The sequence below is a fragment of the Dipodomys merriami genome, unplaced genomic scaffold (genome assembly GCF_024711535.1).
Source record: "Dipodomys merriami isolate MVZ:Mamm:240054 unplaced genomic scaffold, mDipMer1.0.p SCAF_3, whole genome shotgun sequence".
Lineage (NCBI taxonomy): Eukaryota > Metazoa > Chordata > Mammalia > Rodentia > Heteromyidae > Dipodomys > Dipodomys merriami.
Window position 1 is genome coordinate 99187589 of NW_027204492.1, and position 20530 is coordinate 99208118.

At 35.2% G+C, this 20530-nt stretch overlaps 1 protein-coding gene across 9 annotated transcripts in view; it reads left to right on the top strand.

Moving 5' to 3' along the window:
• Positions 1-20530, top strand: part of Dmd (dystrophin) — a 2040854-nt gene that overhangs the window by 434991 nt on the left and 1585333 nt on the right. For all 9 annotated transcript variants that reach the window (XM_070040660.1, XM_070040663.1, XM_070040664.1 and 6 more), the window contains 2 exons: positions 14419-14511; positions 19256-19333. In XM_070040660.1, the coding sequence (XP_069896761.1) occupies positions 14419-14511; positions 19256-19333 (171 nt within the window). The remainder of the gene's footprint in view (positions 1-14418; positions 14512-19255; positions 19334-20530) is intronic.

A 20530-nucleotide genomic window follows, 5' to 3' on the forward strand; every position in this document is an offset into this window, starting at 1 on the left:
TAAATAGTGACAGAATGTGGCATTAAAAATGTATCAAGCATGAGACAAGTAGAAAGCAAAAACCATATTTGGTGCCAGAATTCACTATTGATTACTCTAACAGACAACTTTTTCTGACTTTTGTTTCTGGACATGGAACTCAGTACCTGAAGCCCTGGGTCACACCCTAGCCATTCAACTGGCATTTTTTTCTTTTTTTTTTTTTAAATTTAATTTTATTTTATTTGTGAACATACTGTACAGAGGGGTTACAATTACATGGGCAGGATAATGCATAAATTTCTTACCAAGCATTGCAGCCTCCTCCTTTGTTTACCTTCACATCCCTTCCCAGCCCCCTCCCTCCCAATCCTAATCCCAATCCTCTCTCCCCCCAAACTGACATTGTAAAAGCAGGGGTTATACTATGGGGGAGGGACATACAAAGCAACAAAGAAGTAATCTTGTAAATGCATTAGAAACACATGCATGAAAGAAAAAAAAACATTAAAATACACATCTAAGGGTTCATTTTCTTAACATCACATTATCTGACCTTTTCCGCTTGACTCATCCATATACTAGATATTGCAAATAAGGGAAACCATGGGACCTATGGTTCTTTGGGCCTGGCTTACTTCACTTAATATAATTTTTTCCAAGTTTTTCCATTTCCTAACAAATGGGGCAATGTCATTCTTTCTGATGGAGGCATAGAATTCCATTGTGTATATATACCACATTTTCTTGATCCATTCATCTGCTGAGGGGCATCTGGGTTGGTTCCATATCTTAGCTATGGTAAATAAGGCTGCAATAAACATAACAACTGGCATTTTTGCTAGTGTAGTATTATATATTATTCTGAAAGCTCCATCTCAGGTACAGATCTTGGCATGGACAAACTTTGCCATTATTACTATCTTTAATTTTATGCAAAAGTATGAATATTAGGTATTTGCATTATTTTGTTGTGATTTTTATTTTGATTATTGTTGACGTGTATTGCCTTTACTACATTTCTTAAATGACTGTTTATCCTTGATATTTTAGAATAGCTATTCTGCTCCAATGATGGATCATACATAAAAATACAGGATGATTATTGCATTTGATCATGGTTTTTGTTCCCTTTTATGACCAGTTATCTTTCAAAGATTAATTTGTGGGGGTTGGGATATGGCTTAGTGGTAGAGTGCTTGCCTAGCATGCATGAAGCCCTGGGTTCGATTCCTCAGTACCACATAAGCAGAAAAAGCCTAAAGTAGTGCTGTGGCTCAAGTAGTAGAGTGCTAGCCTTGAGCAAAAGAAGTTAAGTTACAGTGCCCAGGCTCTGAGTTCAAGTCCCAGGACTGGCAAAAAAAATTGTGGTCAAATTGGTTTTAGTCACTAAAGAATACTCTAAGAAAAATAAAGCCCATCTTAATAATTATGTGTATTTTAAGTGCCTCTGTGGAGTTGTTAAGCTTGGGTTATGAGAAGGTTGTTAGTAATGATTGAAGTTATTATTAAACAAGATCATGTTGTGTGCTTTGTGAACTAAAGTAACAATGTTTAGCATTCTGGATTCTTTCATACTTACATTAATGAATCAATTTTACTTACCTAGTTATTTGAGATTACCACAAAATTATGAAAATTGATCAATCTAAATATGAGAAACTTAGATAAATTAGCTCTTAAATCATTGCTTTTGAGTCATATGATAATACAGTTATTTAATAAAATTAGATCATTAAGATATTTACAACTATTCATTGGTGCAAAATTTGAGGCTCCCACACTGACTGGATTTGGAGAGCCGTCCGTCTACTTTACTTTAGATACTGACATAGTTTGTTTCTATCCTTAATAGTACAGCCATGGGTAAACTGGACTATAAGTACTTAATGGGGCTATAGTTAGGGAGGCTTCAATGTGATCATTATTTTTCAAAATGTTTTTAAGTGTTTTGATTACTTATATAGGGAAATGTTCATTTCACATGGTCCAATGAAATGAATACTCAAAAATTGGAGTGGGTTAGGAATAAAAAACTGTAGCTTATAAGTCAGGAAGAATGAAATTTAGCCTGAGTTTAAAGACCTTCATGAATTTACTTAAGGCTGGAGGGGGAAAATAAAGAATAGAAATCCACAATAATTTCAGCTTGAAAAAGTAGAAGAAAATAATAGAAAAGCTATACAGGATCATACTGAGGAGTGATCTAAGGGAAAGTTTGTTTGTTTAACACTTTTTCAGGAAATGTTCCTTTATTGGTTGATCCTTCAACTATTTCTAGAATTTTAAATTTAGCTTTTTAAATTAATAATCTCTGATATTAGTTTAATAAAAGATTATAAAATTCCAGTAATATTTAAGGAGCAAAACAGGAAATTATTACCTAGATTTGTGGGTAGCAACCTTTAAAAAAATGTGACAACTGTTGATAAATCTTCCTCTTTTCAACCTGATAACTACTATAATTTGAAACTTACATGATTTAAAATTATTTTTGGTTGATTTTTGGAAATTTATGCTTTCTAGAAACAAAATATTGTACACAGCAATGTTTATACTTAGCAAATGTTTGGTGGTAATATAGATGAATTACCGAAATAGAGCCCCCTTTTATAGTTATGTAATAACAAAAAATTTCTGGTAAAACCTTCTATTCAGAGTTGTAAAAATAATTTTTCCTATTTTGACAGTGACAGGTGCCTACTGAGATTTTTTGAATTAATTTGCTGTATAAGTTTAAATGTTTCTCTTGGGCTTTGTAAGAATAAAGGTTAAACCTGAATACTTTCTTTTGGCTGTTATTCAGAGAAATGTTTTCCTAGAAACACTAACTGAAAGTGACACTTTCTGTTCACAGAGAATTATTTTGATTTCCTATTTTTGTTTTGGAAAAGTCAGAATAATAAATTAGTGGAAGATGAAGAAAGTAACATAAACAGGACTTTTTTTTTTGGGGGGGGGTCTGGCCGTGGGGCCTGAACTCTGGACCTGGGCGCTGTCCCTCGGCTCTTCAGCTCAAGGCGAGCACTCTACCACTTAAGCCACAGCGCCACTTCCGGCTTTTTTCTTTTTGCTTTATGTGGTGCTGAGGAATTGAACCCAGGGCCTCAGGCATGCAAGGCAAGCGCTCTACCACTGAGCCACCTTCCCAGCCCCCATAAACAGGACTTTTTATATAAAATAACAACAAAGTAATAAGCAAATGAAAGTCACAAAAGTCCACTGATTATTTATAATTTTCTTGAAGAGAACTCTAAATGTACATATTAGGCAAGAAATAAAAACATTATTGTTTTAGTAATATATAACTACAACAGAAGGGTTAAGAACGTACTTTAGTACAAGTAGATTTAAAAATATTTTTAAATCAACACTATTGAATTTCTTTTGTTTTTTTATGAAGCAGAGAAATATACACAGGATTGGTTAATTATTATTATTATTATTATTTTACAAGATGATATTGGAGAAGTTGTGTAGAGCATATTGACTGATTTTCTATGAAATGCTTAAGTATCTAGAGATCAGCTTTTTGCTCATAATACATTTCAGCAGTAAAATTATGTTTTCTAACTTGAAATTATTTTTCACTAAAGCTCAAATGTGCTTTCAAAATTCATAATTCATAAGGAATTTATCCATTATTACAATGCTTAACTTTAAGACCTCAAAAATTCATATATGGACATGTATTGGTTTCCTGTCACTATGTTACAAGCCACGTTCAATCTTCCAAAATCTGGGTGCTGAATATCTTTGGTTTATCCATCTAGCCCACTCTCTCCCATTTTCTTCCTGGTGTGGCTGATCTCTAGATTTTATTAATAGATTTTCTTGCTCTCTGGCTTACAGTTATATTTGTTATTAATTAAGATCATTCTACGGGAAATTAGGTGGAGGCAAAGCTGACTATGTGCCTTACTTTCAAAGCTCCTATCAGGTGGTTTTCTTGGTATCTCTTTGTATAGGGATAAGTAACCAGTCTTTTTGTCAGTTTTGTGTAAAAGTTATTATACTTTGTGTTTGTAGTTTCAATGATTTCATTAGAACTTATCCTGGTGTTTATAAACAGTCCCGTGTTAAAGTCTCCTATGAGTCCCAAAGTCCTGCAAAGACCCTAGGACTCTAAAGCAGAGTGGAACTCTCTACTTCCAAGTGATGACACTTAACAGGAAGGAACCAGGGAAGAATGCAATTTGTGTTTACTCAATTATCAGTGCTAGAGACTAGGTTGAATACTTCACATTTATTAACCTGTTTAATCTCTATAGTAATATTTTGAAGTTAGTTCCTTCTCTTACTTTGAGGCCTGATTTACATAAAAAAGTATAGATTATTTGCTTAAAGTTATAAAATGAATGCATAAGAGTAATACCTATGGAACATCACTTATATACAAAGCATTACTCTACATCTTCACAGCATTACCACAATATGGAGAATAGTACCTACTCTTTTTAAAGTTGGAAGTAGTAAGGTATAGAGGAGTTAAATGATGTGCTCAAAATCACACACCTAGAATATATAAGAGCAGCAATTTCAACCAATATATTCTGCGTATAGAGTAAATATTCTTATATATACAACTGCCTTATGATTATTAAAACGTTTTTATCAATGTTACTTTTTTCCCCTTTCCAAATTCTGTGCACATTGGTTTGATACCTTTCAATCATTAGATTTCTAAACGTAAATACTAAATGAGGATCATTTTTGTGTGTGTGTGTTTAAAAAGGTTTCTTCAGGCCAAACTAATGTATGGTAATAATAATTAGTGTAGTGGTCATTCATGAGAAGACTAGAGTACAGAAAGGACTATGAAGAAGCTCCTAGAGTGCTGATGAGATCTCCATTTGGTTATTGGTAGTATAAATATATCCAGTTAGGTGAAGACTCATTGAGTTACACATTGAAGATTTGTGTAGGTTTATGTATGTGTATCATACTGCAGTAAAACTTTTTTTCCTCATACATGGAATTCTGAGTTTTGAATCATTCTCGAGAAAGCAATCATCTATGAAAGTATCCTAACCAACCAAGATACACCTCAGTAGATGAGTGTATCAAGAAAATGTGGTACACACACACACACACACACACACACACACACACACACACACACACACACACACACACACACACACACAGGAATTCTATGCTTCCATCAGAAAGAATGACATTGCCCCATGTGTTAGGAAATGGAAAGACTTGGAAAAAATCATGTTAAGTGAAGTAAGCCAGGCCCAAAGAAACATAGGTCCCATGGTTTCCCTTATTTGCAATAATTAGTATACATATAGGATAATATCAGATAAGATGAAAAGCTCAAAAGCCATGGACATATGACCATATAAGAAGTGAAAGGAGGGCTGGGAAGGTAGCTCAGTGGTAGAGTGCTCACCTTAAATGCCTGAGACCCTGGGTTTGATTCCTCACTACCACATAAACAGAGGTGAAATGAGCCTCAAGATATGGACACAAGATGTCTGTCTTTATTGTTATTGTTTTAAATGTACCATGTGATTTTATTTTGTTGTTGTTGTGCTTGTTTTCTTTGTATGTTTTTCCCCTATGGTATATCCCCTCTGTCACTGTAGTTGATTTTGGTACCCTGCGTCTTCTTTTTTTTTTTTTTTTTTGTCGTCGTGGGGCTTGAACTCTGGGCCTGGGCACTGTCCTTAAGCTCTTTAGCTCAAGGCTAGTGCTCTACTACTTTAGCTGCAGAGCCACTTCCAGTTTTCTGGTGGTTTACTGGAGATAAGAGTTTCATGGACTTTCCTGGCCAGGCTAGCTTTGAACCGTGATCCTCAGATCTCAACCTCCTGATTAGCTAGGATTACAGGCGTGAGCCACCGGCGCCTGGCTACCCTATGTCTTGTATATACACTTGTCTAATCTGTGGAGGAGAAGGGGAATAATAAAATGCTGAAACAAGGACAAAGGATGACCCACTGCAACAAGGATACCCACAGGTCAGGATATTGGAAAGGAACTTTACAATTTCGGGCGGGGGACGAGGGGGAGGAGTGAGGGAGGTGAGGGAGGGAAGAGATAGTGGGACAGCAACTAGAGAAAAGGTGAATGATCGACAAGTAATGTGGTCATTACCTTATTCATGTAACTGTAACCTCTCTGTACAGCATCTTTACAATAGACTTTTCAAAAAAGAAAATAATTAGTAGGAAAACAAATCTAAAAAAAAAAAGAAATTAACCTATTAACAATACAATGCTATTTTGCTGTGAGCAGTTCAGAATGTTTTGAATCCCCCATTTTACCCTTCTATTTTGTGTTTGTTTCTGTTCAGAGATTTGTAATCATTGAACACAGTCTCTTGACTTTCTGAGCACTAGATATGTCCATGGCTTGACCTTTCTGTAACCAGAAGGTCATGCCAAATGATCCCTGTGCTCTTTACCTCCTACTGGAACACTATCGATCTTTCTGTGTTTTCTGGTTAAAAGACTAATACAACTAGGATGAGTCAGAAACCATTGAAATTTTTTTCACAAATGCATTTCTGGCCCCCTCCCAGTCTTTTCAGTTTGATTTTCCCACTTTGTTTATGCTACCTACTCATCTTGAACATTGTCTGCACTTCTTATTTCTTCCATATTGACAATGTTATAGAAGGATTATCGTCTTATTTTATGGTCTTTTCATCTTGTCGTTTGAAAGAAAGAAGACAATATGTAAGTGAGTGCATAAAACTGCTGAGTAATATGCTAAGTTCATAAAGTTCACTTGACATTTTAAACATGAAAGGAATTAAAGAAAAAGAAGGACAGGGTCATATGGCCCAAAGAGGTTTTGCTGTTTTACATGTTTAAGAAACTCATTTTTGTGACTTTGAAAGGACAGCTATTAAAGATGAAATTCTAAGGATATGTTAATGTTTTCCTGACTATGAATGTCACACCTGCAACAAAAGACATGGTAAATGTCAAAGATGAAAAGAGAAGAAAACAAAAGGGTATTTGTTTTAAGCTAACCAAAAGAACTAGAGACAAAAGAGCTTAAAGCTCCTAAGTCCTTCCCCTGTACCACACACATGTATTGGTCTTAGACATTTTGTGTGGACAATAACTGCTACTAAGCGACAGTGTGTCCTCTATGTAAGCTCTAAAATTCCTAGTAGATTCAATACTATGTTGTATTTTGTTTTTCACTCCATGTAGCCACTTCATTTTAGATGTCATTATCAGACGCTCTCCAAGTTCAGGAAATCTTCTGAACATTATTCAACAAATCTAAATACATTGTGGTCTCCCTAACAGGACTTTCATAAAGAATATCTTATGAAAGTTATTTATATAAGCTCTTCCTAGGAAGGAAACGAAACAGAAAAGTACAGTTTTCACTGCATAAAGAAGCTATCCCCATTAATTCCCAAAGTCATTTTCAGGGATAGCTGCTGCTTTTCATTTTATAGACAGAGCCTAATAGTCACCCTTTTCCTCTATCATCATCATCATCATCATCATCATCATTATTATTATTATTATTATTATTATTATTATTATTATTATTATTATTATTATTATTATTATTATTGCTGGTACTGGGGTTTGAACTAAGAACCTAAGCACTGTCCCTGAGCCTCTTTGTGCTCAAGGCTAGCATTCTTCCTCTTGAGCCACAGCACTACTTTCTGGCTTTTTGTGCATAGATTATTAGAGATAAGAGTCTCACAAACTTTCCTGCCCAGGCTGGCTTTGAACTGTGACCCTCAGATCTCAACCTCCTGAGTAGCTAGACTTACAGGTGTGAGTTACTGGTGCCTGGGTCCTTCCTTCCCTTTCCTTCCTTCCTTCCCTTCCCTTCCCTTCCTCCCTTCCCTTCCTTCCTTTCTCTTCCCTTCCCTTCCCTTCCCTTCCCTTCCCTTCCTTCCTTCCTTCCTTCCTTCCTTCCTTCCTTCCTTCCTTCCTTCCTTCCTTCCTTCCTTCCTTCCTTCTTCCTTCCTTCTCCCTTCCTTCCTTCCTTCCTTCTCCCTTCCTTTCTTCCTTCCTTCCTTCCTTCCTTCCTTCCTTCCTTCCTTCCTTCCTTCCTTCCTTCCTTCCTTCCTTCCTTTCTCTTTCTTTCTTTCTTTCTTTCTTTCTTTCTTTCTTTCTTTCTTTCTTTCTTTCTTTCTTTCTTTCTTTCTTTCTTTCTCTCTCTCTCTCTCTCTCTCTCTCTCTTTCTTTCTTTCTTCCTTCCTTTCTTCCTTTCTTATGTCTGTCTGTCTTACTTTCTGTCTTTCTTAAATTTCATTGTAAAGGTGATGTACAGAGGGATTACATTTAAGGTAATGAGTAGATTTCTTTTTGAACAATGTTACCCCCTCCCTCATTTTCTCCCATTCCGCCACCTCCGAGTTGTAAAGTTCATTTCTGACATAGTGTCTAGTGAGTATCACTGTTTCTTTGTTTTACCCTTTGCCCCACCACTTCTGTGATTCTCCTTCCCTTCCCCAACTCAGATAAACTCATATACAAGAGAAAGTGTACAGAAATCAAAAATAGTAACAGGGAATAAACTAAAGGGAAAAAAAGAAAGAAAAAAGAAATAACTGCAGACAGTACATGAAAAAAAACCTTGTTTCCATTTCTTAGAATTCATTTTGATAAGTATCATTTTATATGGTCCTATGCACAAAACTATTGATATATTGTGAACTGCAACTTGTGTTTCTTTGGGTCTGGTTTACTTCACTTAATATAATTTTTTCCAAGTCTTTCCATTTCCTAACAAATGGAGCAATGCCATTCTTTCTGATAGAAGCACAGAATTCCATAATGTACATCTGCCACATTTTCTTGATTCACTCATCTACTAAGGGGCATCTGGTTGATTCCATATCTTAGCTATGGTAAACAATGCTGCAATGAACATGACTGTGCTCGACGATTTAGTGTGGCTTTGTTTGTGGTCATTTGGATAAATGCCCTGGAGTAGGATTGCTGGGTTGCAAGAGACTCTATGTGTAGTCTTTTGATGAACTTTCATATTGCTTTCTAGAGTATTTGAACAAGTTTGCATTCTCACCAACAGTATAGTAGTAGTGCTCCCTTTTGGCCACATCCCCACAAGCATCTGTTGTTATTCATTATCTTGATAATGGCCATTTTAACTGGGTGAGGTGGAATCTCAGTGTTGTTTTGATTTGTATTTCTTTTATGGCCAGAGATGGACATTTCTTCATTATTCTATTGTCCATTCTTATATCTTCTTCAGAGAAGTCTCTCTTTAAGCCTTTAGCCCACTTATTAATAAGATTGTTGTTTCTTTGAGGATTTGCTTTTGGGGGAGGTTAATTTTTTGCGCTCTAAGTACATTTTAATATGAGGCCCTTGTCTGATGTATAGCTAGTAAAGTTCTTCTCCCAGTCTGTGGGCTTTCTATTTATCTTGCAAGCTATGTCATTTGCCATGCAGAAGCTCTGCAGTTTAATGTGATCCCGTTTATCCAGACTTTCTTTGATTTGTTGTTTTGAATCTTTACTTAGGAAGTTTTGAACTATGCCAAAAAGCCCTAGTGTTTCCCCTATCCCTTTCTATAGTATTTTCAGGGTATCTGACCTTACATTAAGGTCTTTTATCCATTTGGAATTGATTCTGATACAGGGTGATATATAATGATCTGACTTCAGTTTTTTTACACATTTATTATGTTGTATTTTTATTTACACATATCATTTGATATAAGAAAGAAATGTGCACAAGGACTAATGGAATAACAAAACATTAATATTATACTATATTAAGAATGTATTATAGCCAGGTGACAGTGTCTCACACCTGTTATCCTAGCTACTCAGGAGGCTGAGATCTGATGATAGTGGTTCGATGATGATAGTTGTGCCAGCCTGGGCACAAATGTCCATAAGACTTTCTCCAATAAACTACTCCATAAAAAGCCGGAAGTAGCACTGTGGTCCAAGTGGTACAGTACTAGGCCTTGAGCACAAAGAAGCTCAGGGGCAGTGACCAGGCCCTGAGTTCAAGCCCTGTGACTGGCAAAACAAAACAGAACAACATATTATATGCCAAGTCTTTATTATTTCATTTAAAGCTTATAGAAGTGTTCTGAAGTATACTATTTTAAATCTTATTTGACGAATGAGTAAATTGTGCCTAACAAAGGCTGAATATAGTACAGTTAGTAAATATAGTACAGTTAGTAAATAGGAGAGTTGAGTTCCACAGTTAGTTTGACCTGCTTCTGAAAAATGTTTTCCATTTGTTATATCATGCCTGTAATTCTCATGAATGAGTAGTTACCCAAGAAATGAGGAGCATCCAAAAGTAGTGAGATGTTTTGCTTTTCCTGGACTATTCATACTACATGTTAAAGAAACATCAGAAAGTCTATAATGTTCATCAATGATCACTTTAGACATTAAGAAAATTTTTACTTGAAATATTTTGATTTTACATTAAAACAAGTGTTCATTAAGAGAGGAAGGAAAAGCACTACAAATTCATATGTTTTCATAGAAATTTTGAACCGTGGACTTAAAAATGTTGTATTCCAGGACAAATTCATTGTTTCATTTGCTACAAGCATACTGTAATGGAACAATCTGAAAAGCACTGTATAAGAGAATGATGGTGGGTATAAGAAATAAGAATGGAATTTCAACTGTGATACTTTTATGTATTATTGAATATATTTTTTTCAAATTAGATATGATACCTAGAACTGACTTTATCTGTATAAACTGATTGATTCCTCATCCTAGGGACCTGAACTAGGTCCATTTGGAAGCCTTTCAGTAGCCTATACTATTTTGGTAGGTTTCAGTTTGAAAGTGAGAATGATAAGGTTCTGGACTATATATTTGTTTGATCTGAAAGCAAAATCCTGTATGCCTTGTTGAAGTTCATGGACTCCTTATTCCCCAAGCCAACTATAGTTCTGATATTCTTTTAGTCATAATGGGGTTGAACTCAGGAAAGCATGCTTTCTAAATGTATTGGCTTGGCTTACTTGCTTGGCTGATACTCTATCCCTTGAGCCATACCTCTGGCTTTTTGGTATTTATTGTAGAGATAGAGTCTCATGGACTCTTCTGATTGGGCTGGCTTTGGACCTTCAGATCCTTCAGATCTCAGCCTCTTGAGTAGCTAGGATTCTAAGTGTGAGCCACCAGCACCCAGCAAAAATCTTAGTTCTTTAATACTATGCAATACTTTTATTCTATATCTGAAGAATTGCTTTCTATTTCCATTCTCTGCTTATTTTTGAAGGAATATTTCGCCATTCACATCTTTCCTGTTTTGATAGATTGTATCTATCAATATAGATGTATTTCTTAAGAACACTATCAGCTAACTGTATTTTATTTTCTTTAAAAAATAATACATTCTTGAGTGCAGATTTCCTTCTTGATAAATTTAGAAGCCATATTTTCTCAATTGCATCTGCAAAATTTTGCTCCTAAACCCCCTTCCACAATTTTCAAGGCATTATATATCTTAATTCAATTTGAAAGTAGAAACTTTTTATTTCCCTCCAAATATCAAGTCATTCCTGCTTAGAAATGAAGTTCTCGAGGACATTCGTAGAGTGTACATTCATTTTCTTTGCATACTAGTGGTAAGTTTTACTTGAAGTTTCATAAAAATGACACAGTAACTTTTAAGATTTATATCTAGTAAAACTGCTTTTCAAATAAGTTCCAGCATGCTAGTATTTTGAGTTCCTTGAATTTCTTTTCCTCTGGAGATTTTACAAAGATTTGTTGGGTATGAATTACAAAAGAATAACATGTAGGTAACATTGTCAAAGCATATGTATGGCAAGATTCCCTAAGCTGAGCATACAAGCACTAGTGTACTCCCTACAAAAGCCAAGGTTTTCTTTTGGGGAAGCGCCCAGGTACCTAGAGGATTTGTTATTAACCTGCATACCTGGTTAAAGTGAGAGTCTTGCTCCTATATGTTCAATCTTAAAAGTATTAGGGGTAACTTTGGTCTGAAAACCAGGCTTTTCTTGACATGATATAAGTGATCCCAGGAATAGATAAGAACCTGATGGCTTACTGGTTAATGTAAAACCTATCAATAGGCATTTTGGGAAATTAATTCTGATCCCAAGTCTGAGATTCCCAGTATCTGTATCTTTCTTATTCCATCTGCTACTTTTATGTGGTATTAGCTTTTAGAAATATTTGTTTTCCCAGCTGGGCACTGGTGGCTCACGCCTGTAATCCTAGCTACTCAGAAGGCTGAGATCTGAGGATCATGGTTCAAAGCCAGCCCGGGCAGGAAAGTCTGTGAGACTCTTACCTCCAATAAACCACCAGAAAACCAGAAGTGGTGCTGTGGCTCAAATGGTAGAGTGCTAGGCTTGAGCTGAAGAGCTGAGGGACAGCGCCCAGGCCCAGAGTTCAAGCCCCACGACCGACCAAAATATAAATAAATAAATAAAAAGAATTAGTTTGCTTTCCCCACTGAAGAAGAAGATCTATAAGAACTGGGCAATGTCTGTCTGATTTACCAGTGTATCCTCCAGTACCTGGATCAGGTTTTTGGGAGTGTAACGTATATATGTCCGTGACTCATAAATTAGGGCTTTTCTAGATAGCCTGTGTGATCAATCACTAGGTAAGAGTTGTAGGCTTTTAACATGAAAAAGAAAATTCTGGTAGCCTATGACAAAAAAATGAAATATTTGAAAGATAATGATATATAAGGATAAAAAGGCCATGGAGGTAGCATACAACAGAAAGAGCAAAAGCCCTATGAGTTAGGTGCATCTAACCCAAAACCTTGGCTTTATCTCCTTTCAGTTTTGTGACAAAGTACTATATATTGAACCTCTTTCTGTTTCACCTACATGACCAGTGTATTAATGCTAACTTTAGAGAAGTGTTAACAAGTTTATAAAGTCTACTTATTTAGCACAATGTCTCTTACAAGTAGTTACTATAAAAATGTTAGATGATATTAGAGATTACTACTTTTCCTTAATGTAGCTCCCAAGCAGAGAACTGGGAAAAATAGATGACTTTCACAGACATTTCAATTGCATTTTAATCAAATTTTTCTAAAAGTCAAGTGATACAAAATGAGAAGGGAAGGTGTCATTATGAGGGAGGATGCACAATGTCTATGTAGAGAAAACATGTTCTATGTGATAAGGATGTTGTAAACACTGATAAATACACAGGATGTTTACATTTTATATGCATACCAGAATAAATCACATTGTCATTGTTTCTTTGTATTTCTATTTCTCTTCCTACCCAGAACTGCCAGAAAATTTAAATATTGATTATTTTTAATATATATAGATTTATTGTAAAACTATTGTACAGAGGGTTTACAGTTACATGTGTAGGGTAATGAGTACCTTTCATAGTGAGCATTGTTACCTCTTCTTTAGTTTTCCCCCTACCATCACTTTTCTTCTCACCTCCCCAACTCCTCCTACCCCCTCACCCTGACATTGTAATGTTCGTTTTCAACATAGTGTCCTGTACATCTCGTCGTCACAATAAGTCAGCCTGCATCCCCATTTAAATGTTCGGCAATATCCCTTCCCCTCCCCAAATTACAAAAATGTATAAACAAGATGCAGAACAGCAGCATCAAATCCAGTGAAAACAGGTGTTATACCATGGGGAAAGAACATACAAAAGAAACAAAAGAGTCACGTAGTGCATTGTAAATACATTAAAAACACTAGCAAGAAAGAAAAAAAAACACTGTGTCCCTGCTGTGGGGTGCATTTTACTTAACATTATCTCATGTGGTCATATGTACATAGCCTTTGACCTTCTCTGCTTGTCCTAGACATGTACTAGTCATTGCAAACAAAACAAATCAAAGAAAGGTTGGACAAATGGTATTGCATGAAACTGCAGAGCTTCTGCAAGGCAAAGGACGTAGCTAGCAAGATCAATAGAAAGTCCACGGATTGGGAGAAGATCTTCACTAGCCGTACAACGGACAAGGGTCTCATATCTAAAATATACTTAGAATTCAAATAAAACTAAATCCCTCCAATAACAAATCCTCAAAGAAACAACTGCCCAATTAATAAATGGCTAAAGACTTAAATATTGATTATTTTTATCTTCTTAGTGGGATCATAATTCAGTAGGCCAAGTTAACTAGAAAAATTAGGGTATAGATATCTATGCCTTGTTTAAAAACTGTTCAAAGGTGAGAATTTAGCTCAAGTGTTAAGAGTTCTCCAGCAGGTTTGAGTTCTACCTGACAGTACCCAGTAATACCAAAAGAGAAAAAAAGATGAGATAATTTCAATGTTTTCTTTTACATGTTTGACCCAATAGTTATTTTCCAATAGTGAACTGTGTTTTCATTTATCATCCTCTGTCAATTATTAATTAGATGTATAAAATGTCCTTAAATCTAAGTTTCAACTTTAAAAGGCATAATTCTGGAGATGAATCATTGCTTTGCTTAACTGCACATATATTTTTTATTTCAGTTTGGAAAACAGCACATAGAGAACCTCTTCAGTGACCTGCAGGATGGGAGACGCCTCTTAGACCTCCTTGAAGGCCTGACAGGGCAACAACTGGTAGGAAATTTATTTTCAAGAATATTTACATGATCCTCAGTAACATTTCAGAATACAAACAATCTATCATTTTACGTGATATAGTAAAATCGACTAATTTACCAAGTACTAATTAACTCACATCCAAGGATGTATTTCTGAATAAAACAATCTCACATTAAAACTTTCATTTTGATATAGTCTATTACAAAGTTATTTTTTCCATAAATAGACCTTATGCTAATTAATAGACATTATGTGCTTTTACCTATTTGCTATTTTTCTTAACAAATGCCATTACAAAGACTTTTATGCACAATGATCTTTAAAATTATCTTTGTGCTTTTGTGTATTGTTCAGTTACTTTACAATGGGCTTGTAACAATTAGTTTCTAAATAACAGAACAATTAATTTGTGACAGCGGGATAAATTGTAGGTATTTTAGTCCAATTTAATAGCATTAGCAATGAGAATGTAACTTCCCTTTGAGAACTGTTACCTTGTCTCATTTTAGAGCCTGGCAGTGAGATAGATATGATTATTATACTCAGTTATAGGTCAATAAAGTCATGGGTAAGTCTCAGTTCAGTTGATCAAGGTCTCATAATTGGGAATAGCTCTTAAATCCAGATCTCCTGAGTTAAATATTCTAATTTTTAGTTTATTATTATTCTTATAAGCAGAGTTTAAGACCTCAGTCTATATAGTAAGCCACTTTACATATTAAATGAATCCTGCTAAATTACCACCTCAATCTCTTATCTTTGCCTTTTACTACCAATCCCCAGCAGAGGCATACACTCTCTTACATATTATCTCATACAGATTTTGTAAATAATATACAAATTCTAGCTATCATTCAATGTCAAAGTTGTCAAATGTTCTATTTCTCCAACATGAGTCCTACAATTCTCTTACACCAAACCAAGTTGGTTTTTTGTTCTATTGTATATGTGTAGATTTTTTTTGCCTGTGATGGTTTTACTCGTCCTTCTTTCCTTTCTTTGTTTCTGTTTCTTTCTTTGTTCCTTTGTTTCTTTTCCTTACCTTTCGATTTCTTTGTTTTTTTTTCCTTTTTTTTTTTTTTTTTTTTTTTGATTGCTGACAACCAAACTCAAGACCTTGCACTTGCCATTCCTCCACTGGACTAAATCCCCTACCACTGCCTATGTTGTTTTAAGTGCATATTTTTTCCTGTACTTCTGTCTGTTCTACAGTCTTTCAAAAACTGTATTTTCTCCTTCTCAGGAAAACCTTTCCCAAATTCTCTTTGCTAATTTCTCTCCATTCTTCAGTGTAGTAAACCACCTGTTTTGCCTTATTAATTTTTGGTGTTTTGTGTACATATATGACTTCTCAAATGCTGAAGTCTACAGGGAAGAGATGTTATCTTATACTTTTGTTTTTTTCAATCCTTATAAATTGCTAAACAGAATTATATGTTGTCAAATTCAAAATGATGCATTTTTTTCTTTTTGGATGGTTCTGATGTTTGAACACAGGCCCTCATGATCACTTGGTTTTCTTATTCAAGACTCATGCTACTATAGTCATGCTTCTAGCCTGGGTTTTTGCTGATTATCTGAGATATGGAGCCTCAGGGATTTTTCTGCCTGGGCTAGCTTCAAACTGTGATCCTCTAGCTCACAGCCTTCTGAGGAGCTAGAATTACAGGCATGTGCTAGGCTTTCACATTAAGGAAAAAACAAGTTCAGATTTATTGCTTTACATTCCATAATTTTATGTTAGCAAATTCAAGGGCATTGTATTAATTATATTGGTTAGTAATAGATTTGTATATAGTCATCCATTTTATATAATTTTGAACAATATATGCATATATTTGCAAAATATGAATATTTACATATATTTGTAAATAGATATAGAAATTAGTGTCTTAAATTATTTTGTATTCTGGGAGTCAGTACTGGTTCTAATTATAGAAATCAATATTAGTGCCTTACATTTGTTTAGGTTCATTTGTTCACAATCTGTCCTTTTTTTGTGCATAAGCATTTAACCTCTCCCCTCCTTAAATGTGCATTAACCATTTCTTTGTTGTATTGAGACTTCCTCTAGTCATTTCCTGCATAAAGACAGCACTTCCATTATCCAAAGCAACTTTGCCATAGTAAAACATTTTTTTACCACAATGTTTAAAACAAGGGATTTCAACAAAAGAGAAAAATAGTAGAAAAAATTAAACTACTTGAGACACTTATAAGGATATAATGACTTTAATATTTATATATAGATGCAGAGATACAATGATCAGACTGTGTAACAGGTACTAAAGAAAAATAGGAAATAGCCATGAGATTGGTAGATGCCAAGGGAACAAAAATAAGCGTGTAACCTCAGTAATTGTTGCTAACAGAATCTGTTATCCATCCTTCATCCTAGACACAGTTCTTACAGCTTTGTCTGTAAATTTCAGCTTTGCCACAGAGCAGAATTATCTGTTTCCTGGATGTTCCCAATTTAATTGAGATATCCAACTCCCTGGGCCTGGTCTTGACCTACCCTGTACCCCTAATAGGGGTTGTGTATACTATAGAGCAGAAATATTAGTATCCAATTTGGAAGTACCTGCATTTGGATTTTGGGTTCAGGGCATCCCCACGGGTAGAAAGAAATTGACTTACAAGTATAAAATTAAAATTATACCCCAAAAAGTTTCCAATGAGACAGATTTTAGCTGCCATATTAGGATCAAAAACAGCAGCTTCATTTTTGAGAATTTTTTTGTCCTGATAAATATGCACATGTGTATGTAGACATTCACATTTGTATGTTGGTGTTTGAATAAAGCAAATATTACTAAATCATCACTGTGATTCTTTTGCCCTTGACTAAATGAAAATATGTCTCTTTCCGAAATATTAGGCCAAGGAATGATTTCACTAATGGTTTTCAAAACTTGAAGTTCCTAAAAGTAACACTACATGTGCATTTTTGAGTATGTATATGCACTTTTTCTTATTGTTTTTCTTTTGGGCTAAAGTATCTTCATGTGGCCTTACTTGCTTTCTCTTTGTGGTAGAAAGTGCTAAACAGCAAAATGTGTGCCTTTATCTCTTTGACATTCATGAAATAAAATATTCTAGGAGGAAAAAAATGGAGAGTTCATAAAATGTGGAAAGTTGAAGGAACAAGATGTCAGGACTGTTTGACAAAGGGTATAAAAAAGATATATTAAAGAGTAAAATACTGTATCGTCAGTTGGGAGGTTCAGTAGGCAATTCACAAGTAAAGGATTCTCAAATAGAGAATTGCATGAAAGGAACAGGAGTACCTTTAGAAAGTATGAGACCAGAAAAATGGAAGTAGAATAATAGATTATTTTGTTCAGAGCATGTACAAGATTAGCACACTAACGCAAACAAATAAATATGGAAACTTTGGCTCTGTAAACACAAACCAAATTTATTTCCTGGTTCCACCAATGATTGTTTCTGTGACTATACATTAACTCTTAATTTCAGGTTGAGTTACTTCATGATCTGTATCATGGAACATGAAATCATTTTCCATGCAAGGGAAATCAGGTAGTACAGAGTACCTAGCATTTACTACCAAATCAATGATAATAGCAAACCTATTGTACTTATGTGGTAGGCACCAACCTAAGTGCTTAATATACATTGGATTCTCCCAACAATGATAGAGACTGTTAGTTTAACTCTGAGGAATCTGGTATACAGAAAGATTGAGAAATTTACCCAAGGTCATATAGTGCAAAAATGGCAGACTTGGAAATTTAACTGAGTGTAGTTTTATAGTTTATGCCTTTAACTAAAATATACCCACCCTAAGTTTCAGATGAAAGCTAAGCAAAGAGTTGTCAGTAGCAGTGGGCCTTGTCATTGTTGGAGATATGTAAAAATAAAGGAAGAACAGTGAATGAGAAGGAAAGGAAGCTCTGATATATTCTGGGTAATAGCTAGCAAGGACTTAAGGGAAATGAGAGTGGGGTGGTTGTGCATACCTATAAATCTCAGGAAGTTGGAGGCAGAAGGATTGTGAGTTTGAGTCCAGCCTGGACTATATGAGATCCTATCTTAAGAGAACAGACAAAAAATAAATAAATAAAACAAATGAAAATAGAAGCAAGGAACAAATACAAAGACCTTAACAGCAGAATTTCTAAACCTCCACAATTGGATAAATGGGGTAATTTGTGTGTCACAATGAATTATGCAGATGTTAGTTTAAAATTACAGGATGAGATATGATGTTTGGGCTAAAAATGAAGATTAAGGAACTAAAGATGATTGAGCTTTTCTGCTTCAGTGACCAGAGTAATTGAGATAATAGTCAATAGTTTTCTTTTGCCCAGTTTAGCATTATATAACTTTAAGACTCACATCTTGTTTCTTAACAAGTGTAGAAATTTACTGCTCATTTATATCACTCCTAACAGTCTCCATGTATTATAGTGAGGTTTTCTGTCATTGATAAGCATATAGTAATCCATATTGGGCTACAGAATGAAGAAGAAGTCAGGGTTCATGGTGGGTAAGGAGTGGGAGGGCAAAATGCTTTTATTCTCGTAGAGTGATTGGTTTATGCATTTTACAAAAGCACTATGCTCAGGACAATTAGCCCAAAGCCTGAAGATTCCTTCTATCAATCCCTCACAGTTTGGTTCATTTAAATGTAAAATATTTAAAACTTAAAAGTGAATTTACATATCCTTGTATTTCTAGAAGACTTTTACTCTCTCTGCTGGGCAGTGAACACTACATTTTTTTTTCTTTTCAGCCAAAAGAAAAAGGATCTACAAGAGTTCATGCCCTGAACAATGTCAACAAGGCACTGCGGGTCTTGCAGAAAAATAATGTAAGTGGTGACCTGGACAGGGTCTGGATGCCATAAGACAGCATGCTTAATGTTTGAGTGAAAGCTTCAGCCCTCAACAGTGAGAACACATCGCCAGTTCTCCTGTAAATCAAAGCAGTTCTTATTACAAGCACATGTTCCACTTCCTTTGTGTGCTTGTGGCTAATGCAATTCAGGAAGCAAATGCATGTAGTTACAGGGGGCAGGAAAAGACATGGTCCAGACCTGATAGGTCTTCTCATGTTGTTTTTGGATTTGACTTGATGCGGCTATATTTGGTAGACAAATTGACTTCATATTGCAGAATTCTGAGTAAGGAATAAAATTTACTTACTCGGTTATTTTTACATATTCACTGTGTTCAAACATGATAATAAGGAAGTTTGAATCAAGCTAAGAGTTACTAAGCACCACACCAAACATGTATATTAGACAGAAAAAAAAGACTATTTTTGCTAAGGGTAAGACCAAAGATTTTTATTTTCCTCTATAATTGGTTTATTTTAACTGTTTGGAAATATATGAGTTGTGTTAGAAAAAGTAAATAATTATAGTGAAATGAGTGGGCAGGTTAGAGGAGTTATTTTCTCCTCTGAACCACATCCCTTCTATGATGGCCTTGAAGGCAGCCAGTCCTCTTTCTTATTAACTTCCTACAACCTTGCTAATTGACTGCGGTATTTACTAGGCACTTTTAGTAGCTTCGTAATTATATTATACGTCTTACAAGGATGAATTCAAATACATTGATCAGATAGCCTAAGTGTAATATAAGCTCCAATAGATTATTAACTATATACATTCCCTCAAATGTTGCTCAGCATATCTGGTAGGGAGAACACATGATAGGTTACTGGAATGGAAACTGTATAACAATTGACTGTGGGAATTTAGGACCATTATCACTTAATATCTACAAATTTTATGTTGGCCTGAGAGTCTCATGACTGTAATTCTAGCTACTTAGGCTGGGAGCTGAGGATCACAGTTCAAAGCCAGCCTGGAAAGTCCATAACATTTATCTCCAGTTAAGCACCAAAATAGCCAGAAGTAGAGCTGTGGTTCCATGGGTAGAGCCCTAGCCTCGAGCAAAATAAGCTCAGGAGCAGCGCCCAGGCCCTTAGTTCAAGACCCAGTACTAGCATACACACACACACACACACACACACACACACACACACACACTTGAACCACATG